This window comes from Mirounga angustirostris, unplaced genomic scaffold, assembly GCF_029215605.1.
Source record: "Mirounga angustirostris isolate CCGP_5_RB_7025 unplaced genomic scaffold, mMirAng1.0.hap1 SCAF_3, whole genome shotgun sequence".
Taxonomy (NCBI): Eukaryota; Metazoa; Chordata; class Mammalia; order Carnivora; family Phocidae; genus Mirounga; species Mirounga angustirostris.
Window position 1 is genome coordinate 5,782,538 of NW_026991711.1, and position 26,334 is coordinate 5,808,871.

Genomic DNA, 26,334 nt, shown 5'->3' on the forward strand with positions numbered 1-26,334 from the left:
AGACGCCCGCCCTGCCCTGCCCCCTGCCAGCCGCGGGACCGGGACAACCACCTTCCGCACCGGCTGGCGCACCTGCTGGACCTCAGCGTCCCCACCCCTAACCGCGAGTCGAGCCCGTTAAGAAACGCAAAGCACGGAGATCAACTCCCGCCACGTGGGGCCCTGTACCAAGCACGGGCCTCCCCTTATCAGAGCCGACGTCACCTCCTGGAAGCCTCACAACCACTTCACAGGGCGCGGTTATCGTCACCGAACAAACGCGGAAGCGAAGCTCAGAGACCCAGGTCATCCGCTCAGGGTCACTCGGATACAGTGTGGGGCTCCTGAGACCAATCCGGCTCCTAGAAAATGATGCAGTCGGTCAGTTCCTGCGGAGGCACGATTTCATTCTCACCAAAACGTGACGGGTTCATCCTCCCGGCGTTGGCATCTGACCGGAAAGCAGAAGCGCACCAAAGCTAAGGCGGGGACTCCGGCTCCGGAGCGTCCGCCGGGCGCGGGGCCGGCGGAAGGAGCCGAGTGCGCTCGGAAGCACTCGCTTCGCCTTCGGCAACCATCGCCAGGGGGCGGGGCTCGCGTAGCGGCGCGTTCCGCGCGGGGCAGTGTGGGAAGGGCGGCCGGTGCAGCCGCGGCTGCCATCTTTGCAAGTCCTGGCGCTGCGGCCTTGTCGTTGGAGGCGGCCTTCGTGGCGGCCGTCGACCTAAGAGAGCGGTGTAAAGTCAGCTGGCTGACAGCTTTCCTTCCCCCGGCCTCGACAGCCCGGCCAGCCGGGGTCCGGAGGCGGAGGCGAGCGCAGTGGGACGCGTGCGGGGCCCGAGGCCAGCGGCTCGCCACAGCGTCGCCCGGAAGGATGGGCCGGTCTCGGAGCCGGAGCTCGTCCCGCTCCAAACACACCAAGAGCAGCAAACACAACAAGAAGCGGAGCCGGTCGCGGTCGCGGTCCCGGGACAAGGAGCGCGTGCGGAAGCGCTCCAAATCCCGGGAGAGTAAACGGAACCGGCGGCGGGAGTCGCGGTCCCGCTCGCGCTCCACCAACACGGCCGTGTCCCGGCGCGAGCGGGACCGGGAGCGCGCCTCGTCCCCGCCCGACCGCATCGACATCTTCGGGCGCACGGTGAGCAAGCGCAGCAGCCTGGACGAGAAGCAGAAGCGAGAGGAGGAGGAGAAGAAAGCGGAGTTCGAGCGGCAACGGAAAATGTGAGCGCCCGCGGGGGGAGGGGCGGGGAGGCTGGCGGGGGTGGGGGCCGGGGGGCTGGAGGGGCGTGGGAGCGGGCAGAGGGGTCGCAGGAGCCCGCCCGAGCTGGAAAGCCGGGCCCAGCACAGACCCGCGAGCTGGCTGGGAAGGAAAGCAGCGCGGCTTGCGCAGGAAGGGCTCGGAGCGGAGAAGGCGATTTGGGCGCGCGAGAGGAGCTGAGTGCCGGACGTAGGGGCGGAGTTGGGAGTAAGGTGGGAGAGCTGCTGGGGCCAGTGAGGGCGCGGGGTACGCGAGCCTGGAGCGGCGGGTGGGGAGCGTTTGCGGGCCGGCTGGCGAAGCGTCGAAAAGGAACTGACCCTTGGGACGCCAACTGCAGCCGGCCCGAGCATTCTTGGACGGAAGCTTCAGTTTGGGACCGGGCTCCCTCGGGAATGAGACGCTGTAGGTGGTCCAGCAGGACACCCCCACATGCATTTTCTGTTTGTGCACTTCTTCTGTTAAAGATGTGGTTGCGCTTCTTTTTTCGGGCCTGCCCGGTTTTTGCTGTTTTGTGAGCTGTAAAAACAAAATGCACGCGCTTTTAAGCATGCAGTACAATGAGTTTTGACACTTGAGTTCACCTGCTGTTAACCACCATCCCAGTCAAAACTTACTCCATCTTTATACTTCTTATTTATATTCTTTTGTAGCAAACTTAAGTGCAATCCTGTTATTCGTTTTCCTTTTTAGTATACTTTTGTTTAGAAGACACTTGAGTATTTGCTTTTATTTTCGCATTGCTCACATACAGGACTTAGATTTGGGGGAAATCAGAGTCACAGTAAGGTTCCCAACTTGAAATATTGTTAGGGTGAAAGTATTTCTGAAAGAGTCACCTCTCAGGTGTTTTTAGATCCAAGAGTAGGTGCAAATAATTCCAAACTGATGATCTTTTGGTTTTAAAATGTAGGGTTTTGTTTTGGTTTAAGACCATGGTACTGTGATGCTCTGGGTATTCATTTCCCAAAGTTAGTTTGCAAACTCTCCCTGTTTAACCAGCCGTCTTCCTCAGTTCTTCAGTTCATGTTTAGAAAGGGCACATGAGGCGGTAAAGTTAACTGAATTTAGGATCTTTCTGGGACAAATACATGTGTGCTGAACTGTCTAGGGATTTTAAATTTTTTTGTGTTTGGGTTTGTATTATGTAGATTTTCCAGCAGAGTGTTTCTGAGAAGCAAAGTTATTAAGACGTACAGGACTAGGGCACTAACAATATTACAGAGGAAGCAGTACCGGAAGAGCTATTTTGTCGCATACCTTTATTTTTCCTTTATGTAGAACTGTTGATTTTATATATATATATATATATATGTGTATATATATGTATATACACACACACAAATACATACATACACACACCAAATACAAGTAATTGTTTCGCAACAAACCTTGATTATGTAGAATCCAGGTTTTTTGGTCTGGAACAAGATCCTTCACTGTAAAAATGCAGCTCTCAAATGTCAACAGAGGAACATTTGAAAGATTACTGAAGACATCTCTGAGATAATTTTCCCATTTGAAAACAGATGTCCAAAGAGAAATGATTTGCCATTCACTAGAAAGCTAAGACTTGTAGGAAAAATGAAAGAAACCTCGGTATGCAAAGAATAATTAGAAGCATTTAGCAAGCTACACATGAATAGCAGAAACAAAATCCAGGGATTACATGAGAAAATTGGACAGCTGTATAGTTCCAAGTTGACAGAAGCATCAAACTACCGTTAGCATTTATGAAGGGAGGAGGGGGCAGAGCTAGCAGCCACCCATACACTGAATTCCTCTGTGCCATGCAGCAGGCACTCCTTAATTTGATGTAATGTCTTGGAGATAACCCAGGGAACAATGGAAAGACCTAGGTTTTAGAGCCATGAAAATGGGCGTACGTAGTTGTATGTCTACATGTCTCTGTTGGTCAGCTCATTCATTCAACTAATATTTATTGAGCATTTAATAAGTGCCAGACACTGTGCTAGGTGCTGTTAATACAAAGATAATTGAGTCCTCTCCGAGAAGTTTAAAGATTTATAAGTAGCTACATAATAACACAGTGTGGTAAAGTCAGTGACCGTCATGTGACTAAAAAGAAAGATCATGGATAGGTAAGCCACCTTAGTTCTAAGGAATGTGGGTGGTAGATAAAGAGAAAATAAGAGACTGTCAGGTGAGGCATAGGAAAGTACATGTGGACCAAAGCAGAGTCCCCTCCACCCCTGGCAGAATAAAGGAAGACGGGGTGGGAATGGCCCTAAAGAGAGGTAAAACCGTGGACATTGACTGGAACATGAAGGTGTGTAAGTACTAAAATCGTGGAGTGACTGGGGAGGTACATAGTGGCTGAGAATCATGAGAAGTGTCTTGTGTGCCATATTAAGGAGCTTGGTTTTATTTCATCATAGAAACAGGAAAAGTTTTTTGTTTTGTTTTGTTTTTTAAAGATTTTACTTATTTATCTGACAGAGGAGACACAGCGAGAGAGGGAACACAAGCAGGGGGAGTGGGAGAGGGAGAAGCAGGTTTCCCGCGGAGCAGGGAGCCTGATGTGGGGCTCCATCCCAGGACCCTGAGATCATGACCTGAGCCGAAGGCAGACGCTTAATGACTGAGCCACCCAGGCGCCCCAGAAACAGGAAAAGTTTTAAGGAGGTAAACAGCGTGGGCTTTTTTTTTTTTTCTTCTCCCCCCCCCCCCCAAAAAACTGCACGGAATGCTGTATTGGATAGATAAGTAGTTACAGTAAGGCCACACAAGAGCAGTGAGGGGATGGTTATTGGAATGGAAAAGAGGGACAGATTTAAGAAACATTTAGTGCAAATAAAACTGGATTGGAACATAAGGGAAATAAAACATTAATGTTGGTTCTCATGTTTATGTTGTGGCTGTTGCACCTCAGCTACCAAATGTTTAAGTAACTGTGTGGCAGACAGTGGTTAAAATGTCAGAAACCCTGTGGGTAGAGGACAAGGAAAAATCAAGGGGAGCGTCCATTTGTCACTTCCACTGTGGGCACTTATACTTGGATATGATGAGTTTATTCAAGGTTGATAAGGGAGACTGAAGCCTGCAGGAAATCTTGAGAGTAGATAAAATGACCCAGGAAGAGCATGGAGGCAAAAGAGCAGTTGGTTCACAGGACTGAAAGAACCTTAGGGAATGTTTGTTGGAGGAAGACAAAAGCTTCCTGGAAGCAGAGAAGGGACGTCAGAAGAATGCATAGTGTCAGTGTACCTTGAAGAGGTTCAGTGTAAGATGAGAGACTGCAAGACAGCAAAATTAGATTGTTCTGTTGGGCTTAACCAGTTAGAAAGTTTGGGGTAATATTGGAAACCAGATTGCTTTGCTCTTTATAGTTGTGAGGCCTTGAATAAATCACCTGTAAGCCTGATTTCTTTTTCCTGAAACGGAGATACAGATCCTGCTTATTACGAAGATCAGAAGTGGTGCATTTGTAGTATCTAGACATACTTGGCATATAATGGGTATCACTAAATAATGTTGGGTAATATAATTTTATGTACATGCAACCAGATTGAGCCTGGTGAGTTTAGAAGTGATCTTATGAGTTATGTATTAATACTGTGAAAGGCAAACCTAAACATTAAACCTTTTTTTTCCTCATTTTTGAATAGCTAATTCACATGTTTCAGATTGAGTTCAAAAGTTCTCTCTTCTGTGTACCAGCCATTCAGTGTGGTTCCCTCTCCTTATCATTTTCTTATATATTCCTTTGAGATGCTTTGTGAATGTCGTATTAACTGCATGTTGAAAAAATGGGCAGCTGTAAATGTCTTGGAGCAAAACAAGAAATGTTAATGGTTACTGTTAATTTACTGTAGCCTGTGATAATCTACGTATGATTATGCTTTATGTTCAACTACATGACAGATTGAGAGCCTTCTAAATTAAAGTATCTAAACTGAGCTGGGATCTATATGAGTGATTCTTAGAATACTTGAAGAGCTCATTTTGAGGGCAAAGAGCCGCTTTTAAGAGCAAATTCAGTATGTGGAACTGTGTGTTTTGGGGAAGTTAGGGCTTTAAGACAAAGTATCAGGGCATAAAATCTAGCTGATGTTGATAAGAATCCTATGAATTTTTAAAATAACCATTTTGGTAGTTAAATCTTTGTGCATGCTTTTCCCTTTCACTTTTGTCCTGGAGAAACAGTGTAGGGTAGTATAGTGCTTAAGATGATTGGCTTTGGAGTCAGGTTACCTAGGGTGGGCGTCATCTTAGCAAAATGCAATGAGCTGGAGCCCCACTAATAAATTGTTCCTATGCTTGAAGAACCATCAGAGCTGTAACATGACATGGTGCATAAAGCTGTTGGCACAGTATTTGGTACCAAGTCAATACTGAATTACTGCTATTTGCTGATGTTATGAAGCACTTCCTCAAAGTAAGCTCCTAGGGTTGAGTTTGTTCATTTAAAAATATTTCTATATATATTATACTTAAAATTATATTGCTGGTTGCTGTATACAAAGTCATACTCTGTGCTGTATTGCCTGGCCCTTGCTGTTTTAATAGTTGCCATTTTAAATTGATTGTTACTAGTGTGTTACAAAATTCTGAAAGCATGGAGAAAATGGGGGCCTAATGTTATATATACTGTTCCATTGAAAACGGAAGCTTCATCAGTGGCACAAATTCTTGGTAAGGGAATATATTCAGCAGAGTAGCCTGAGGAAAAGATAGGGACCCTAAACATCAAGAAAGTGACAACTCCTATGGGGAAAGTTTGAAGGAGTGAATAGGCAGTGACATTAAATGATAGGTCTTCTATGAAGTGCTAATGACCAGAAGTGTTTGTTGTTTTTTTTTCCAAGAAAGTTTCAGTGTCTCTTATGAAAGTTAGCCTTACAGCTGCTTTATCATTGATTATGATAATAAATTTGTCATCAGTAAAGACTCATGTTTAATTCAGTTGTACATGTGGCCATTGTTTTTTTGAATTCAGTGAGAGGAGAGAGGAATTGAAGCAATAGCTTTTCAGGGCAGAAACTGAAAAATTTCTGTAAAATTTTTTTTCTGATTACCGAAGTAATAATTTTAACCTTACTGAGAAAAATTGCAACAACAGAAAATTACATTCTTGATAACCTTGTAGGGAACAATTCTGCTGTGGCTCCCCCCCACCTTGCCTGTCTCCACGTGGGACCCAGCAGAAAGCCTTAATTACAGTCATGATGGTACGTCCTTCATGTTCCTAGAATAAGGAACAAAGGGAGATAAGCAGCCTTGTGAGAAACCCCACTAGGCCATTTCTTATCCTCCCAGTTTCATTTGAGGTTGGGACTTTCCACTTGCCCTCCCCTCTGGGCTATAAAACTGCTGAGCAGTTCTTAGAATTGACTCCATCGCAGCAGACCAGCCCACTGCCTGTGCCTCTGTTGGGTGTCATCTGGCCCCTCTGGTTTGGTGTCTGTGAGGGAGGGGACAAGAGACAGAGCTCACACCATGCTGATCTGGCTTTTGCTGTAAGTAACAAAAGAATTAATTTATTTAGGCTTATTTTCTCCTTACTGACCAAATTGGTGGAAATGTGGCCCCATTAGCCATTGTGCTACTGCTATTACTTAGGGACTGCTTGAAAAAACCCTGAATATGTATCAAGGGTCTTCCATCTTTACCAAATTCCTAAGTTGTTTGGCAACTTTTCTACTGATAAGCTAACCTAAAGCCTTATTCCAGTCTTCGCTCTCCTTTTTACTTTGTATTGAAAGTTTTAGTTGAAACTGTTTTACATTGTCCGTAACAGTTGAATTGTACCATTTTTGACATCTTAAAATAAGATTTCTTCTTAGGCTTCTTTACATTTATTAATACCATAAGAACCAACTAGCAAAATGCATGTTTGTGGGGGTGCTGTATACTTCTAAAACTTTGTTATTATGTAAACTTACAGATGTATGCAAAAGTAGAGAGAATATTATAACCCTAGTGTACCCATCATCCCTGTTCAGCAGTTACCAGGCACACTTATTTCGGCTCATATTTCTCTTTGGATGAAGTAGAGAAACAAAATTTTTATATTTGAAATGTAGTTTAATTTCCACTGAAATTACTGCCTGATTTCCTTTAGATATTTCTGGCAATTCATTTTAGTGTTGGAGTAGATAGCTATTCTCTTTTATTGAGCTGCTATAGATAAAGCCTCCTTGAAACTACCTTAAACTGTATTTTTTTTTGGAATTTCAAAAGGAAAAGGAGCATTGTTACATATTAGGCTTTCGTATCTTTTTAAATAAAAATCACCATTAATTTGGGGTGCCCCGGTGGCTCAGATGGTTGAGCGTCTGCCTTCGGCTCCGGTCATGATCCCAGGGTCCTGGGATCGAGCCCCACATCAGGCTCCCTGCTTGGCGGGGAGCCTGCTTCTCCCTTTCCCTCTGCTGTTACCCCGGCTTGTGCTCTCTTGCTGTCAAATAAATAAATAAAATCTTAAAAAAGAATCACCAATAATTGAGAGTTGGGAGGAAATATTTAAGAAAAAACAGTAGTCTTCAGAATGGGTAATGCATGTATCTAGAACCTAAAATTGTGTTTTTTCAAATAGCTGCTATCTCCTTGACAGAAAAATGGATTATAAATGCAGAAACTGAAATGAATCAGAATGTTAGAGATACACTGGTGTTCGTATGGTATCACTGTGAATAAGTAACAGGAGTTGCGAATGAAAGCACTTGAGTGGGAATTGAATCAACCCCCCAAAATAGAGTTTAGTTGAAGTGGATTGGGGTCTTTAAAGGTCACTTAGACACTATAAAGTCTTTACTAAACACGTAAATTGAATGACTGGCTCATACATATTTATGAGTCATCAAAAGATAAAAGGTTACAGGTTGTATTTAATTTTGTGGGTTGTGAGAAAGCTGAAGCATTACTAATAATAAATTGGCTTCTTGGGATTTAGATATATTTCCAGAGCCTCTGAATTTATTAATTTAGCACAAATTATTGTCTCAACTAGTGCAGTTCAATAGAAAATACAATGTGAGCTACATCTGTAATTTTAAAATTTTCCAGTAGCCACATTAAAAAGAAAAGAGTGAAATTAATTTTAATATATTCTCAGTCTTTAAGATGTTGTCATTTTAACATGTAACCAAATAAAAATAATTAAAAGATTTTTTATACATTTTCTTTATACTAATCTTCAGTTCAGACTAGGCAGATGTGGCCAAGAAGCTATCATACTGGGTATCAGTGGTATAAAATGTGCATTGTTTCCACTACAGAGCCTTGATAAATGTCAGTATTTTCAGTGTGGAATTTCATTTTGAGTAATTAAGTTGGTTTATAATATCTAAATGTGATTAAAAGAATTAAAACAGTGTCATGCTTCATTGAACTTTTTCTTAGAACTGATGATATATTTTCATCCACTTTCCCATCTCTTGAAGAGCTTTTAATTGAAAATCAATTAACCAAAGAAAGAAAAGGTACAGTTAAAGGTGTTAGGTTCAGAATCTGAATTAAGTTGTCTGTATTTTCAGTAAAAGCTACACTACATTGCCTTAGCAGTCTGAGTCTCTTTGAATCTGCATTTATTTTGATTTTGCTGGTGGGGGAGGGGGGGTGAACTTTGTCAATCTGAATTGCTTGCTCCGTAATATTTTCTCCTGACTTCTCTGTAGCTCAGCCCTTAGACTGAGTGCATTGGCAAATGAGCAAATCCGTACACTTAACAACAGCTTGTCCTTTCATTACAAAGTTGGTACCAAAAAAGTAGACTTCTTATTTCAGATTTACTCTACAGTTCCTAAATTAAAACTAATGAATTAAGCTCTTTGTATATACATACTAGTCATTTTGTACTTGGAAAGTGATAAAAACAAGTATTTCATATTTGAATTTCTGTATTCCTTAATATGTTGGTATCTGATATTTCCTTGAATGTTGCATGAAAATGAATTACAGAATTACAGAATCAGGCTGTATGTTTGACAGATTTATAACTAGTTTTGTTAGGTTTACTTATCTAAGTCATTGTTTTCTACTTTGTTTGCTAGTCGGCAGCAGGAAATAGAAGAAAAACTCATCGAGGAAGAAACAGCACGAAGAGTGGAAGAATTAGTGGCAAAAAGGGTAGAGGAAGAATTGGAGAAAAGGAAGGATGAAATTGAGCGAGAAGTTCTCCGAAGGGTGGAGGAAGCCAAGCGCATCATGGAAAAGCAGTTGCTCGAAGAACTCGAGCGACAGAGACAAGCTGAGCTTGCAGCACAAAAAGCCAGAGAGGTAACGCTCGGTCGTTTGGAAAGTAGAGACAGTCCATGGCAAAACTTTCAGTGTTGGGTGTGCCTCCTGCTCAGTTCGGAAAGAGATGGAATACAGACTAATTCCTTTCTCATCTAAACTTAACATTGCTGCGAAAGTTAATTTTTTAGCCTATTCAGAAGTGCTGACTGATCTTTAAAAGTTATTTTCACAAAACGTATTCAAGGATACTTTTTGATTTAATGGAACTGGCTTACATATTTGAGAAGTGTTTGAAACTTTTGCCATGGCTGCAGGACTTACATTCTTTTTTGGGAGGGTGGGGGGAGACAGGGAGTGGTCAAGGGAAAAGGTTAAAATCCACCGTGGATATGCATCTTCTTTTCTGCGTGTCATTCTTAACTGCTGGACTGTGAGAGGCTGTTTGCCTTCAGTCAGATTACAGAGCAGGGCCTGACATTGAGTGACCGCACCTGCTTTTGATACATAGGTTTTCTTGCTCTTCTTTTTGTCCTCCTTTTATCCCTCACCCCTTCCCCAAATCCTGCTTCAACACAGTGGACTAATTCTAGCACTCTGATCATAAGGCCCTCCATTTTCCTAATGTGTTTCAAAGAATCTTTTTAGGAAAAATGTCCAGATTATTCATCCACTTTTTTAGTATCTACTAACAACTCCTTTTTTTCTCTAGAGAGTTATGAAGGAACAGGTTGTCCTTGTCTGGAGTCAAGCTAAACACATGATTTGTTTTATCAGCAGCTGGAGCAGAAGTTGAAAATGTCTTTCTGTGAGACAGTAATTTGCTACTGAAGCTTAATGGCTTATTTGCACTGATTACTCCAGGTTCCTAAAACTTGTTGAAAGTCACTGAAACACTCAAGGCAAATTACTTTACGGCCCTGAGTGTCCCTTGACATAGTTTGCATAATGAATGTGAATTCCATTGGTGTATGCCATAGAAAATCCTGTAGTTACATTTTCTTGAACTTAAATATTTGACTCAAAATATGTGTCTCATATCACTGTTAATCTTGGCCTTATTGTGTACAAGTTGGCATCATATTAAATCTCTTTTTTTCCAGTAAGCTTAGCTTTTCAAATGCATTTTCCCTTGTGCTGTCTTTAAGTAGGTACACGTGTTTATATTTGGGAGCTATCACAGACTGTGCAATTTGAATGTATGAAATTTTATTTATGTCAGTGCTTTTAATAATGATAATTTTGGAGTAATGGTGCTGTCTTGTAGCGAGTTATTAATCATAGGAAGATTTTTTTCTCTTCGTTTGCTTTTTGTTTCATGTTAACAATTTTTTTTTACACGGACACAACCCTCTGACAGTCTTTCCAAATATTAAAATCATTTGAATATGTATGCTGTGATCCGAACACTGCCCAAACCATCAAGCAATCTTCATACAGTTTGCATTATAAAATTTCATTAAATGCTCCAATAAAAAATAAATTACAGAATTTTATTTCCGGACCATGCACCCCCTGGATTCCTGAATTTCAGTTCAGACTGTAGATGACAAGATAAGCTGCCTTTAGAAATTGTCAACATCTGAATGTTAAGTCCATTTTCCCCATGGAAGAGCCCTTAGTTCCATGAAGTATGGATTACCATTTGTATTTTTCACTAACAGTAAATGTATTTTTCTTATTAATTGTTTGCCTTAGGAATGATGAATTACATTTTTTGTTCCTTCTTACCATAAACATCTGCATTCCTCAGCTCAGCCTTCCTTGTATGTTGTTTCTTTATAAATGGTTGAGCTGCTGATGCAGGTATTGCCAAGCTAACAGTACAAATCATTTTAAAGAGGAAGCTGGCGCGTATGGCAGCCGAGGAGCACACTCTGCAGGACACTGGACAAGACAGTAAATATTCAACTTTTAATGCTGATTAAAGGAGTATAGGTAAAGAATACGTAGGTATACATAATTGGTGAGACAAATATTCACTTTATTTATATTTTATATATTATTTTTTTAATTTGGTAAATACTATCCAGTTTTGTAGTTGTCCTTGTTGATTTGTGTGATATTAAAGTATTAGTAATAATTGCCAGGAAACTATCATTAGGGAGGGTTTAGTCGGTTGCTGTTTGGACTGGGAGGGATGATTTAAATTTCATGCTAGAAACAAATTTTAGTGGCTGCACAGTTTATCATTTGTCAGACAGAAGGTAGCTATAAAGCTGCCCTCTAAGTCAGATCAAAAAAGTTCAGAGGAAGATTAGTAAATATTTATCAGTAAAAATAAACATTTTATTTTTCTAACATCTTAACATGTCCTCCCCTTTAGGAGGAAGAACGTGCAAAACGTGAGGAGCTAGAGCGAATACTGGAAGAGAATAACCGAAAAATTGCAGAAGCACAAGCCAAACTGGTATGTATGAAGTATATATGAAAATTACTTTATATTTGCTTTATTTTTTTCAGATTTTGTGGAATGATTTCTTAGAGTTTTCAGGGCCCTTTTCAGGGATTTGAGGCAAGAGCAGGAATGGTTGACTAGATTTTAGTGAGTGTCTTCCAGAGGAATCTGTTGGGGCTATCCAGAAATTCTACTTTCTGGAGAGAAAATTCTGAAATTCGCAGTGGTTTAAGACCGGTTTCCTGGGAGAATTGGACTAACCCCACTCTAAAGTTTTTCTGTCTTAACCTCATTTACATTTTTATGCCTAACCAATAACAACAAAAGTTCGGAAGTGTTTAAACACTTAAAAAAGATAGAAGCAGCATTTCACTTCACGTTAGTTACCTTGTTCCCTACCCATTACTAGGTGAAGTAGATAGCGTGTGTTTGGTGGTAAGTGTACCAGACTAATAAGCTCTTTACCTGTTCCAAGTTTGTAGTCTAGCAAGGAATACAGAGACTGAAGTAATTATGATCTAGGGCAGAGCAATTTAAACATTTTAATGAAGAAGCCAGTGTAAGAATATTGAGGTAATTTTTTAAAAAATAAAAAAAGAACTAATCTATTTTTCCTTCCAGTTCTGTTTTTTAGTACTTTCTGAGTTTTTGGTTTGTTTCTTTGTTTTTAGCACAGACTAGCATTTAAAGTGGAGTAAAGAAGTAGAATAGAAATTTTGGTGTCATAGGGTTTTCCATTTAAGAGTATGTATTTTGAAGCAGTCTCTGTATGAAGAAGAAAGCTAGAATTAAAGGACTGTGGCTATAAGGAAGCCAAAAAACAAAAGGAGGCTAGGCTTTGGAAGGAAAAACTTTCTTTTCTCCGTGAAGGTGGCGTATAGGAATTCTGCTTCAAAGTAGGAACATAAGTCAGAGATGGAAGGAAATTTACTTAGGATGAATGTGGGATGAGTGCCATTTAGTGCCCAGGAATAGAGACATGACCCAGGAGGGACTCTGGGTTCTAGACATCTTACAGAAGTTTTGTCTAGTTAGAAATGTGTTGAGACCAAAACAGTCATAGGAGGACATTTGCTGCCAAGTCATACTGTTGACCGGGGCGGGGGGCAGGGGGGTGCACAAGTTGTAAGCTCCAGCTAAGTGATTTAGAAAAAAGAAATTCTGTGACTGTTTATAAAGGCACAGAAAAAGATCTGAGTTGGGCTAACCAGTCCCAAGGAGAGTAGGGATGAAGGAGGACCATAAATAATGTGATAACTTTTTACATAAGGTTAAAACTATGGGGCAATTAGTTCTAAAGCATGAGGTTTTAAAAGATAGCATACCCCAGAGAAAAGCCAGTACTGGAAATATCTGAAGCAACTTAGCATGACACCGTGGATTCTTAGCTATTACTGCTGTCCTGGCTGTTGTAAAGGCCGTCATGAAAGGGAGAGACTTAATCCTGCTTTCCCAATCAATGAAAAGATCTTAAAATCTCTTAAGGTAGAAAAAGCCCTATCTGTGAATGATGATGCACTCTGAATGGAGTAGGAGTCATTATAAGGTATATCCCTACGTGTTTATCAATTAGTATATGATAATGCCTTTTTTAGTGATTCTGTATAAGAAAAAGATCTCAGTGCAGGTAGGAGGAAGTAAGATGGAAACTAGGAACCTTAATTTGAGTTTGGAAGGTTGAGCTTTGAAAGGTAAATATAGTGTGGTTTTTAAGGCATGGATATTTCCAGAAGGGAGGAACAGTATAGTTGGTATTTAAAACGGTGAACCAGAATTGCCAAGCAGGTGGAATGGAATTCCTCTTAGAACATGATAAAAGAGTGGCTAGCATGGTGAGTTCAGTTTTTGGGTCACCTGGAATGCCAGATTGTGACTTATAGAGCAGAGCTCCTCAACCTGTTAGGCCCTGCCAAGATCCCTTCTGATCCTGGGATAACTGGGTGCCTTTAGGGAAACTTGGTTGGGCTCTTTATATTCCTTTTGGCAGCTTTCTTTGTTTACCCACATGGACCTTAAAAATATGACTTTGTGTGTCACTACTGGGAAAAGATTAGCAAGCTTATTCTAGAGCAGTGCTTCTCAAGTGGTGGTAATTGGCCAGTTTTTGTTCTTTTAATCCTAATTTGTCTCAAACCTCTACTTTTGCAAAATACAATTAAGATGAATTACTAGAAAAATGAGGTCAAGTGGCTGTAAAAGCTTCTAAAACACTCCTGGTTTCTACATATCATGTTATGGATCCATTACAGTTTGCAGACTGTTTGCTGATTCATGAGCCATACTTAGACGAGCACTATTCTAGAACATTTGAGTTTGATAGAATAGATTGTACAGTGACACTGTTTTGACTGCATGTTATCGGTAGACTTCAGTGAAAAGGTATCTTGGAGAAAAGGAGTTTGAATTTGAGAATATTTGGTAAGGATTTGGGCGTAACTCATTTATTTCCTGTGTATGATAAAGTTGGAAGTTTAAGAAATCGTCCATGTTGGAGAAAATTAATTTTTATTTGGTTCTATTGGTAGTGAGTCATATGCTTGCAGGGAAAGTGGAGCATCCTTTGTGTTGGGAAAGACAAGGAAATGTTGCTACATAAAGATGCCAGGCACAAATGGAGATTTCTTTAATTTTTGTTCTCCATTCCTTGTCCTCTCAATTTTGAGCAAGTTCTTTAATCTTTTTACACATTTATTAGGAAATATTACATGGACTATATTGAATGTCCCATTAGAAGAATCGATATTTAAGAAAGGAAGGGGAGTGTGCTAGTGTTGTAGATAGCATGGGACTTGTCCTGGTTATGTCAGTATTGGTCGTTTATCTTGTTGCAACAGCAGTTCTGTTCGCTTTATGACATAATAAATATGCTAGAAATGTGGATCGGTTCATTGTATGGCGAGAAGAATGCGATGCATTCTTACTTCTAGAAGGCCAGGGAGGAAGAGGCAGTAGCCAAGCTTAACTATTCACATAACCTATATTGAGAAGTTAATTATGTGTAAAAAGCAATTTGGAAATAAAAATGGACAAGACATTAAGTTCTCTTATTTAATGTATCAATGGTGGAGACAGGGACAATCCCAAGAAAAGTTAACAAGTAATAGGAAAGTATTTGGGAGTGGGATGGATGATGTGTGGTAATTGACATAATTGCCCCAGGGTGGCCTGGGAACCTTCCTGGAAGAGACAGCCATGAGCCAGGCCTCCGTGGCCAGTTAGGAATTGAATTTACCGTGGATGCAGGAGTGTGAGGAAATGAAGCCTGGCAAAGGCCTTTTCGGGATTTCACAGAATTAGAATAAAGACAAGAGTGTGTGGGCACTCTGAGGGTGGTGGGCTGGGTGGTAGTAGCTATAGTAGTAAACCGGCTTACTGCATAGTGTAACAAGTCTGTGGGGTAAGTAACGGTAGATGCGGTCTGAAAGCAGATTAAAGACAGGTTGGAAAAGACAGTACCCGGGGGGAGATTTCTTAAACATCATAACCATGAGAGAATAATACATCAGTTTCTTTCAAGTCAGTAAAGAAGACCGACTCCGTAATAGAAAAAGAAAAGTGAGAGATGTAAATGAGAATTCACACAAGTAGAATGAAAAGTTCTATGATCAGTTCTTGAAAATATATCCCAGTCTCTCAACTTCTGAAGGAAAATAAAGAAATGACTCCCCCATCCCCTTTCCTTTTTCTGCAACAGTAAATACCAATAGAAAAGACTTTATTTCCCTCATTAACACCAAGTGTTGGCAAGAGTAAGGTATAAAGAGACCTTTTATATGGTGATGGAAGGAGTTTATAATGGCCCATGACCATTTTAGAAAATAGTACTGAATCAGTAAATATCAGGAACCTTAAATCTGTTTCTAAGAATTTATCTTGTGAACACTGAATCAGATACAAATATGGTAATACAGAAAAAAATTCTCACCATATTATTTAGAATAGTGAAAATTTCTCAGATTTTTAGATGAATTATAACATGTGCTTACAGTTTTTCTGTAGTCTAAAAGTATTTGAAGGTAATACAGGGGAAATAGCTAAATACAAAACTTATGTATATACTATCCTGCTAATTTGAGAAGTATATTTGCGCAGTTTAGTAGATGGGAAAATATGCCAAAAGGCTAAAAATCGTTATCTCTAATTGGTAGACTTAAATGTAACTTTATACTTTTCTCCAGTTTCTGTATTTTATGCAACTCACATACATCACTTTTCATGATCACATAAAAATAATTACTAAAGAAAGTAAATTTAAACCACACTTTAACGGACTTTTAAGTAGGTCCTTGTGACAAAAGTTCAGATTGATTGTAGTAATGACTGTAATAAGGAATGCATTAACTTAGCCACATGGGCTCTCTCGTATGTGAAATTCTTTTTTTTTTTTTTTTTTTAATTAGAGAGAGAGACAGAGATAGAGACAGAGATAGGAAGACAGCAGGAGCAGGGAGGAAACGGGAAGCAGGCTCCTTATGAGCAGGGAGCCTTATGTAGGACTCAATCCCAGGACCCTGGGATTATGACCTGAGCCGAAGGCAGACGCTTAACTGACTGAGCCACCCAGGTGCCCCTCGTATATGAAATTCTTATGAGGTGCTCCAGACCAGGGTAGTTTCTGCTCACATTCCAAATTGTTTGTGAAGATACTTGATTTTATCTGTCCAAAAGGAGGCAAAAGAATATTAATCAACAGACATGTTTGATTTATAACCTCAAACATGAATTAATTCACATGTGGTTTGGCTTGACTGGACTTGGCCTTTTGGCAGATTGGTTTCTAGTTCTGGGTTAGTATTGGCAGTGCACAACTGTCTTCAGATATTTGAAAGGCTGTTAATACAACGGAGAATTTTAACTTTTTATTTGTTTATTTTAAAGATTTTATTTATTTATTTGAGAGAGTGAGAGAGAGCATGAGAGGGGAGAGGGCCAGAGGGAGAAGCAGACTCCCCGCTGAGCGGGGAGACCGATGTGGTGGTATCGATCCTGGGACTCTGGGATCATGACCTGAGTCCAAAGGCAGTCGCTTAACCACTGAGCCACCCAGGCGCCCAAATTTTAATTTTTTAAAAAAAATACTAAAAATGGTACCTAAAATTTTTTTAGCTCCTCTTTTCCATACAGGTTTTTTGTGATGTGTCTGGGGAAGGCCTGGGTATTATTCTGAAATGTGTGAGAATTTATCCAAAAAGGGAAACAGAAGAAAAGTGATAGGTGTTGCTTGGAATTAAATGTCCTTCCAGGAGGCTGTATCAGTAGAAAAATGACCCTCAAATTACCCATTGGTGAATGAAGGTTAGGTAGTAAAATGGAACCTGGTTAATTTGCGTGTAAATACCTGAACTATAATAGATTGACAATTTCTAATAAAATTATAAAAATTATTACATTATGGTGATAAGGTAAAATTAATTTTAACTGGGAAACCTTCTTTGAGGTTTTTTTTTTTTTAAGATTTACTTATTTATTTATTTGAGAGAGAGAAAGAGCGTGCATACAAGCTGGAGGGGGAGAGGGAGAGGAAGAGAGAATCCCAAGCAGACTCCATGCTGAGCACGGAGCCTGATGCGGGGCTCGATCTCCTGACCCTGAGAGCATGACCCGAGCCGAAACCAAGAGTTGGACGCTTAACTGACTGAGCCACCCAGATGTCCCCGAAGTTTTAAAATATATGCAAATCATAAGTTTGAGATCTACAGTGTATTTCTGCTCTTTAATACTGAAAACAGTTTTCTCTTTACCTACTTGCCAAAAAGGGAGATTTACCTTCATCACTCCTTTGAGAAATGAAAAAAACAGTACCACGTTTGGAAGTTGATTTATATGTGAAATGTGTTCCACATACTTAAGCTAGATCTCACTTTGCAATTAAGAGATATTTCTGGAAAATCCCCCCCCCCCCCCCCGTCTATGTATTCTGTGTCCTGATCCCTGGAACCTGTGAATATTACCTAATGTGGCCCCAAAAGAGGGTCTTTGCAGATCCGATTAAGTTAAAGAGCTTGGGAGTTTATCCCGCATTAACCACTATGCCCTGAATGCCGTTGCATGTATCATTATAAGAAGGAGGCAGAGGGAGATTTTTTTTACCACACAGTGCATACACAGGAGAAGGCTGAAGACAGAGCAGAGAGAGATTTGAAGATTCTGACCTTGACGATTAGAGTGATGGAGTCAGAAGACAAGGAATCCTGAAGCCACCAGGAGCTGGAAGAAGCGAGCAGTAGACTTTCCCCTCGAGCCTCCTGAGGGAGCGTGGCTCTGTTGACACTCTATTTTGGACCAGTGATACGGATTTTGAATTTCTGGCCTCCGGAATAGTTTTATATTGTTTCGAACTACATAGTTTGTGGAAATTTGTTGCCTAAAAATGTGGAAGTGGTTTTGAAGTTGGAGGTTTAGAGGTTGGAAGAATTCTGAGGCATATGATAGAAAATGCCTAGACTGCTTTAACAAAGACTGTTGGTGGAAATACGGACTTTAAAGGTGCTTCTGGTTAGGGCTTAGACACAAATGAAGATGTTACTGGAAGCTAGAGGGAAGGAGGTCCTCGTTGTCTAGTGGTAGAAAACCCGGGTGAATTGTGCCCTACAGTTGTGTGGAAGGGGGAGCTTGTAAGGGTTGAACTTTCATATTTAACTGAAGGTGTTTCTAGATAAAGTGTTGAGTACAGTCTGCTTTCCTCTGGTTGTTTATAGTTAAATTCAAGGAGATAAATAGAGGAAATAACTGATAAGTAAAAAGGAATGAGCACTTGATGTTTTGGAGAAAATTTTAGCCTGTCTGGATTACGAAAGGTGCTGAAGTTGGTTATTACTGTTAGAAAACTCTCTGGAAAGAAGGCCAAGGGTATGGCTGGACAACCATTTGCTAGGGCTGAAGAGATTATGCATGTGACTCATAGGTTCCCTCAGCCACTTTAGCAAATGGCAGGAGTAAATGAGATTATCCAGGAGCCTCTTGTCTAATGGCCTGCCAGATGTGGGAGACCCACAGTGTTTTCAAGGATGCTATATCTGCAGAAACACTGCCAACTTGGACTGAAAAGGACAGAGGGAGGACACAATGATAAAAAGACTCTTCAGACTCCCAACAGACTCCACTCATAAAGGAAAAGTGATATGAGGACAGAACAGAGAGAGATTTGAAGATGCTGGTCTTGAAGACTGGAGCAATACACGTGCAAGCCAGGAAATCCTGGCAGCCAACAGAAGCTTGAAGAGGCAAGGAGCAGATTCCCTCCGAGAACCTACAGAAGGAAGGTGGCCCAATCAACACCTGTTCCAGTGATAATGATTTGGGACTTCTCTGCCTCTGGAATAAATTTCTGTTCTCTTAAGGTATCCAGTTTGTGCTACTTTGTTAGAGTGGCTACAGGAAACTAATGGAAAAAAAAAATTGGAAAAAAAATGGGCCGTTTATACTAGAGTGAGGGTATATAAGTTGAAAGAGCATAGTATCTAGGATAGTTAATATTGATATATTTATACATTGTAAGAAACAGGCAAATACAGAGTGGTGCCAAATGTAAATGTCAATTAAATATTTTAATTTGAGGGGTGCCTGGGTGGCTCTGATGGTTAAGCTTCTGGCTTCGGCTTAGGTCATGATCCTGGGTTTCTGGGATCGAGCCCTGTGTCAGGCTCCCTGCTCAGCGGGGAGTCTGCTTCTCCCTCTCCTCCTGCTGCTCCCCCTGCTTGTGTGCGCTCATGCACGTGCACGTTATCTTTCTCTCTCTCTCAAATAAATAAAATCTTTTAAAAAATATTTTAATTTGAAATGAAATGGTGGGGAAGTTATGGAAGGATGTTTAATCAGTGAGAGGCTTGTTTCCAGTTGATAAGATAAAAAGCTCATTTAAGGTTATGTTGATGTATTTTGGGCAACAATTATTTTAAAACTTCCTGGGCATTAGTGTATTGGCGCCGTATAGGGTGGCTTGAAGGACAGAATGTCAACCATAAACCTCTGAAAGCCCGTCAGAAGATGGGGCTTGAATTGATAAGGTGGCTGTAGAAACTAAAGAGAGAATGAACTTGGTGAGTGATAAGGGAGAGGGAAGGGGAGTACTGAAGGAGGAAGTGGAGGAAAAAGGAAGGGGAGAAAATCTGGTGTAGGAACCAGAGAAGATGTCATCATGCTGACAACCCAAGTGTCAGCAGGCACCTAAGAAAACTTCCACAAAAGGGAATGAGTGACCAAGACAAACAGAACTGACTTGAAAGAAAAGAGAATTTAGGGTATAGAAGAATAAAAGAACCATATCTGGATGAGATCATTTTTTGTGAAATTTTAGGACATAAATGATAAAATCCTGAAGGTATGAGATTGCTCTTTCGGCAGTTTTCCAGAGCAGTCTCTCCAGAGCTCTGGAGGACAGGGATTCTTATGCTGAGTATCCCATACCACTCTCAATTGTCAGTTCCTTCTTAAGCCGTGGTCTCCATGTCAGGTAAATGTAGGCTCTCGGGAGATATTACGTAGTGAAGTTCCAAAAATATATTTAACAATTGGGTAATTAAATTGAGAAGGAAAGGGGCTAGGAGGAGTGGCTGGGGGTAGGAATTCTCTTTAGATGGTAGCTAATAATATCCTGTAATGGTAGTATATACTGTAAGGAGAGTAACTATCAGAATAACCAAATTGCCATTGGTAGGGATTGCTTTTTTTAATCCTGTGTGTTATTTTTTTAACTTTGTACATTAATAACTTTAGAAAATTTTACTGATCCATAGTTTGCTAAGGGTCAATTTATATCAGATTTCGTTTTAATGTTTTTTCATTGCTTACCTAAAGTGGGCTACACGTGTTATAGAGGGGAAGATGAATCAAAGAATTAAAATTTATAAATGGCACAGTGGAACAGGATGTGTGTGGGAAAGTTAAAATGCAGAAATCCACATTTCTGAGTAGTGGCATGACTTCCTAATTGTAATATTTCTCATTCTTACCGTTTCCGTAATCACTTCTGATAACAAATATTTCTCTTTGTATTTTTAAAATTCTGTAAAATTTCATACATATTTTTTAAGTAGAGAGTAGTAGATTTCAGCATCCTTATTTACTGAAAGAAACTGCTGCTAAGGATCACCTTGATGTACAGTATTATAGACAGTGTAAGAAGGAGAATGCTTATTAGAAAAGAGTAATTTTTTTTAATGGTTTTTTTTTTTTTTTTTTTTTTTTGAGAGAGAGAGAGCACAAGCGGGGAGGAGAGGGAGAAGCAGGCTCCCCAGTGTGGGGCTTGATCCCAGTACCCTCAGATCATGACCTGAGCTGAAGGCAGATGCTTAACCAGCTGAGCCACCCAGGTGCCCCAGAAAATGAGTAATTCTAATAAAGGCACTGGGCCCTCTGGATAAAGGGGGAGTGGGACAAAAGGTACTGGGAGAGTAAATAGGTCCTTCTACTAGAATGGTGTATTTTGCTTTCATGTATTTCATCTCACCAATCACTCGAGTGAGGTGTAAGGTTGAAAGCCACCTTTGCGAGGGTTCTGGACTTAATGGCCTAGGAAGGCCGACCCTAATTTCATGGCTCTAGGATTGTGGATGTTAGCTTTCTCTTGGGCCTCCATGATGTCCATCATGTAATCCTTGTAGGAGAGCTTAGTATTGTTTATCTGTATGAATACCATATACATACCTCCTCCCCCCCATTATTCGGAATAGTTCTTTAGCATTTGAAACAACAGAAGGGTAGAGGGGGAGTAGTGGATATTCTGACAAGTGGAGTCATCAGGAAGGAAATGGCATGTCAGACAGATTGCAGAGGGAGGCTAGGGTTTAGAAGAACACCTAGCAGATAAGGTATAGGGTCAAACCTCACAGATTGATTTTCATCATTTGAGAAGCACTATATTAAAATAGTAGATGGCTTTGGGTTTTGCCTAGCTAGTCTGTTTGTTTTAGCCCTGGTGTAATTGAATAGCATTTATGCTTCTTTTAAAGCTATAATGGAACAAATTACAAATATTTACGCGTAAAGACGGGATATTCACCTGCCCACTTTATTTTTAAAAATCATTTCATTATCAGGTACTTCCAATAGGCACTATATGCTTAACAGTAAGGGAAAAGCAGAGAAATTACAGCAACCCTTCCACACACACGCACTTTTATCTCCTCTATTTGTAGACCTAAATGAAATTGAAACTTGCTTTTTCTTTACCCAATCTAAAGTTAATTTCAGTGCAGAATTAGTATTTCCTATCTATGAAGGAAATGACTTTGCTTTAAAAATCTTGTTTTTAATTTAGGTAATGTGATCACATCATTCAAATTTATTTTTTAGAAAAATAACTGGTTATATCTCTTTTTCCCCCATCCACCTACTTTTCATTGCCATGTCCAAAAGGTATATTCGATTATGTTTTTTGTCTTTTTTAGTGTTTAAAATGTGTATTTTGGCAGATACAAATACATGTATTTTTATTCTCCCCTTTTTGCAGAGAAATAGTATACTATATATACACTATTTGGGACTTAGTTTTTCTTAACAGTGTAACTTAGGGATTTTTCCATTTTAATATGTAGGGATTCCTTTTTTTTTTTTTTTTTAACTACACAGTATTCTATTATATGTATTTTCCATAGTTTTAATAGTCTCATCTTTGGGAATATTTAGGTTTTTCCAGTCTTTTGCAAGCTACGTTGCTTTAAAAAACCTTGTTCAAGGGGCGCCTGGGTGGCTCAGATGGCGAAGCGTCTGCCTTAGGCTCAGGTCATGATCCCAGAGTCCTGGGATCGAGTCCCACATCGGGCTCCTGGCTCAGCAGGGAGCCTGCTTCTCCTTCTCCCTCTCTCTCTGCTCATGCTCTCTCTCTCTCTGTGTCTCAAATGAATAAATAAAATCTTAAAAAAAAAACCTTGTTCAATTTTGCATGTATGCAAGTGTTATTTATAGGATCTATCCCAGGAAATTTATTTGCTGGGTAAAAGCATTATGAAGATAGAGCTTTTGGTAAGTAGTGCCAGAGTACTCTTCACGAGATAGTATTGTGTATCTTTGGAATTTGTCAGTATGGTAGGGTGAAAAATACTGTGTAATTTAAATTAGATTTCTCTTAAGGGTTAGGTTGTGATGTTCAAACCCTTCCCTCTTCAAGGTTCTAATCTGCTTTTCTCAGGGCTGAGTTAGAACAGTAGGGAACAGTGAATCTGGGTGTTTATATTCCTAAGGGTTTCCCAGGCACATGTACACATCAAGAGTCTTTACCTTGATTTAATTGCACTTGCCAAACTCTTATCCAAATGTCTGATAATTTGTTAAAACTGGATAAAGTAATTGGCATATGAATTCACTAAAGATGATCAAAGGCAGTTAATTCTTTTCTTCAGTAATTATCAGTGGAAGTCTAAGCACGAAAGTGGTGGTTTGAAATGGATGTACAGGTAAGGTTTCAGTAGGTGGAAAGAATGGCATGAGCAGGGGGGGAGGTAGGATAGATAAACCAAGCATAATTTGAGAAAGAATAGTATATACACAGTGGGAGCCAGATTATAGAAAGTCTTAAATAGTACGCTCATTTGGGAAGTTAGGCCATATTCTGCGCATGGTAGAAGTCACTGGAAGCTTGAGGGCATGCGAGAACAGAATGATGTTCCAGAATGGTGAGACTGGTAGCATTCTGTAGGGTGGATGAGGATACTGGGAACAGGGAAGTCCTGTGAGGTCTCTAAGGGAGGTGGGGCCCTGCGCTGGTATATGGTGGCTGTGCATGTGGAGCTCCAGATGAGACATCTTAGTGGAAAAGACAGCATGAAGGAAGTAATAACCAACTGGTTGGCTATTTGCTTGTGTCAGGGAGAAGGGAAGAGACAGAAGAAAGCTACAGAACACGGGTGGTGGTAGAGAAGGTCCTAGAAAGGGCTGATTTATTCTCTGGTTAGGTTTGAGGAATTTGAATCTTGGACATGTTGAATTTTGAAGGTACCCGGAGGTCTCCCTGGTATGTGTCCTACTAGCCAGCTGTAGCTTAGGAAATGCAGCTTACAAAAATGGTCTGAGAGATGGGAGATCTATTTTACCTCTCTGTTGGGTTTTCCATCTTGCCTGCCGACCACATTCCCACTTCTTTAAAATACCGATCTTAAAAAAAAAAAAAAAAAAAATACCGATCTTCCTCATCTTTGACCTTTACTTGATTACTGTGGATGTCTCTACCTTTTTGTCTACACCCCCCACCATCTTGAAGTAAAACAAACCTCTTTGTGTTACTTTGGTATTTAAAAGTCAGGGGTTTTTTGTTTTGTTTTGTTTTTAAACATTTTATGTTGCATACCGGAGTCCATCACCTTTCCCATACTCTGGCATAAAGCCTGTGATGCAGTCACATTGAATGTTACTGTTTCTGAGCAAAAAGCCTATCAGTGGAGACAAACCGGAGTGAACAGGTGGAGAGCCTTAATGTTTTGAATCACCAGTGTTTCGTATTAAAGAACATGTGGGAGGGGAGAAAATTTTTAAAAGACCTAAATTCAAGTAAACAGAAGAATGAATAAAGAGGTCGTTAAGCGTTGTAGTTCTGACCATCTAGGAAATAATTTTAGTAGAATAATGGAGATGGAAGCAATGACTTTAAAATCTGACTTTGGGAATAGGAAAGCATTCAGTGGTTGCAGTGAATGTTTTAAATTGAGGGTCAGATAGTGATTTTCCTGAGATTTAAAAATTCAAGGTTTGAGCAGGTTTTCTTCAACCTTGGCCCTATTAACATTTGGGGTTGGATAATTCCTTGTTGTGGGGGGCTGACCTATGCATTGTAGGATGTCTAATAGCATGCCTGTGCTCTGCCCACTAGATGCCAGGAGCCACCTCCTGTTTGTGACAACCAGAATCACCAGCACACATGGCCTAATGTTTCTTGGGAGGGGAGAGGAGGGGTAAAACTGCATGTGGGTGAGAAATAAGGACATGGGCATGGGGTTTGGGGGAGGCAGAACGAGAGACTTGATGAGGAGGGAGAAGGAGAATGGCCTGAATTTTTGGGGGGTGAAGACAGGAAATGTGTAGACAGCACAGGAAGGAAGTTGGTTGCATAAGACTGAAGGAGTTAAAGGCCCTGCAGAAGTTAATTATGCCAGTGTCCACTTGAAAGTGAAAAGCATTTCATAGTCAGCTAGGTGGAAAGGGTCTTTAATTTTTTCTTCAGAGAAAAGGGTCTTTAGTATTTCTTGGTTGTATATTGACAGTGTAATGTAGCCCCAGTAGGGATTTTTTTCTTACAACTTCGTCTTTCTAATGATAAATCTATGGTAATTGGTAGATAACTTGCTCTTTGGAAAAATTGATTCCTTGTTTCATAATTGAAAATCTCTTCATCTGATACACTGAAGGTGTAGATAAAAATAGGTAATAGGACAAAATCTATGCTGATCTTAAAACATGATTTTAGAAATTTCCACTTTGAAAATGTGTTAAGTGCTTTTTTGCAGTTTTTTAAAACATTTTTCATAACAAAATCAGAAAATTAGGCAGAATTAATAAGGGGTTCTAATTCCTCAGTGTTTTTTCCTTGATCACTTTTTGTGTGACCTTACGCAGGTTTTATTCAACATACTGTTGTTTGTAAGCTGTCGCCTGATCTCCCAATATTACTAATAGAAGACATGAAATTCATAGAAAGTTTTAATGTTTACTTTTCACCTTCAGGCTGAAGAGCAGTTGAGAATTGTTGAAGAACAAAGAAAGATTCATGAGGAAAGGATGAAACTAGAACAAGAGCGGCAACGTCAGCAAAAAGAAGAACAAAAAATTATCCTGGGCAAGGGGAAGTCCAGGCCCAAACTGTCCTTCTCACTAAAAACCCAGGATTAAATTGCAAACTCTGAACTTTTTACAAAGAAAAATGGAAAAACTTTGTATGGTAGCTTCATGTTGAAGTGGTTTTTTGTTTTGTTTTTGTTTTTTTTGTTTTTTTGTTTTTGTTTTTTTTTAATTTGGAAAATCTGGAAAAGTTAGCTTGTTCTAATAGGGGCTATGCTCTGCATTCCTTTTTTCCCCCCTTAACTTCCATTAAGTCAGATCCTTATCAGATCATTGTTGTCTTCTAGAAAGTGATCTATTTTTCACCTGTTTGAATTCTGTGTTAGTGGTCTGAAGAAGAGCAGATCACTTTGTAAACTGTGGATGGTCTGATAAGGTTTTTACTGACCCATTGACTTCAGAGTTATACTCTGTCTATTACATCATAATGCTGGTTTTGCTGACTTTTTGTTTTTTTATATATTTATAAAAAAAGAAAAAGTTGGAAATTGCATTGGAAGCTCCCAGGGTGTTATTGGACCTATGTGGTGTATTGTTAAACCAGTGTCCTTGTGATACTGTTGCTCTTGATGTTCCTGATAACAGGTAAGGAAACAGTTGGTCAGCTCTGGTACAAAATATATATACAGTTCAGTATTGTGTCTGTTCAGTCTGTTTTTATTTCATTGACAAAATCAAACCAGCATTCCCCATTGTGTAAATAAATGATTTTGCTGAATAAAGTAAAGTCTTAAATTCA

At 40.1% G+C, this 26,334-nt stretch overlaps 1 protein-coding gene across 2 annotated transcripts; it reads left to right on the forward strand.

Moving 5' to 3' along the window:
- The first annotated feature begins 252 nt into the window (after nucleotides 1–252).
- ARGLU1 (arginine and glutamate rich 1) lies at nucleotides 253–26,334 on the forward strand. 2 transcript variants are annotated; one of them, XR_010409915.1, is made up of 4 exons: nucleotides 253–1,197; nucleotides 9,247–9,472; nucleotides 11,272–11,840; nucleotides 25,482–25,619. XR_010409915.1 is itself a non-coding variant. In XM_045869693.3 (4 exons), the coding sequence occupies exons 1-4, from the start codon at nucleotides 851–853 to the stop codon at nucleotides 25,644–25,646; spliced, it is 822 nt and encodes a 273-aa protein (XP_045725649.1). In that variant the 5' UTR covers nucleotides 266–850; the 3' UTR covers nucleotides 25,647–26,334. The 2 variants fall into 2 exon arrangements, 1 of the variants encoding a protein (XP_045725649.1); XM_045869693.3 differs by having other exon boundaries at nucleotides 266–1,197; nucleotides 11,757–11,840; nucleotides 25,482–26,334.

Bases quoted from the DNA above. Each gene is read 5' to 3' on its own strand.
- ARGLU1 (XM_045869693.3), top strand. From the start codon at position 851: ATGGGCCGGTCTCGGAGCCGGAGCTCGTCCCGCTCCAAACACACCAAG. The intron at 1,198-9,246 runs GTGAGCGCCCGC...TTTGTTTGCTAG, and splicing joins TTCGAGCGGCAACGGAAAAT to TCGGCAGCAGGAAATAGAAG. The intron at 9,473-11,756 runs GTAACGCTCGGT...CCTCCCCTTTAG, and splicing joins CAGCACAAAAAGCCAGAGAG to GAGGAAGAACGTGCAAAACG.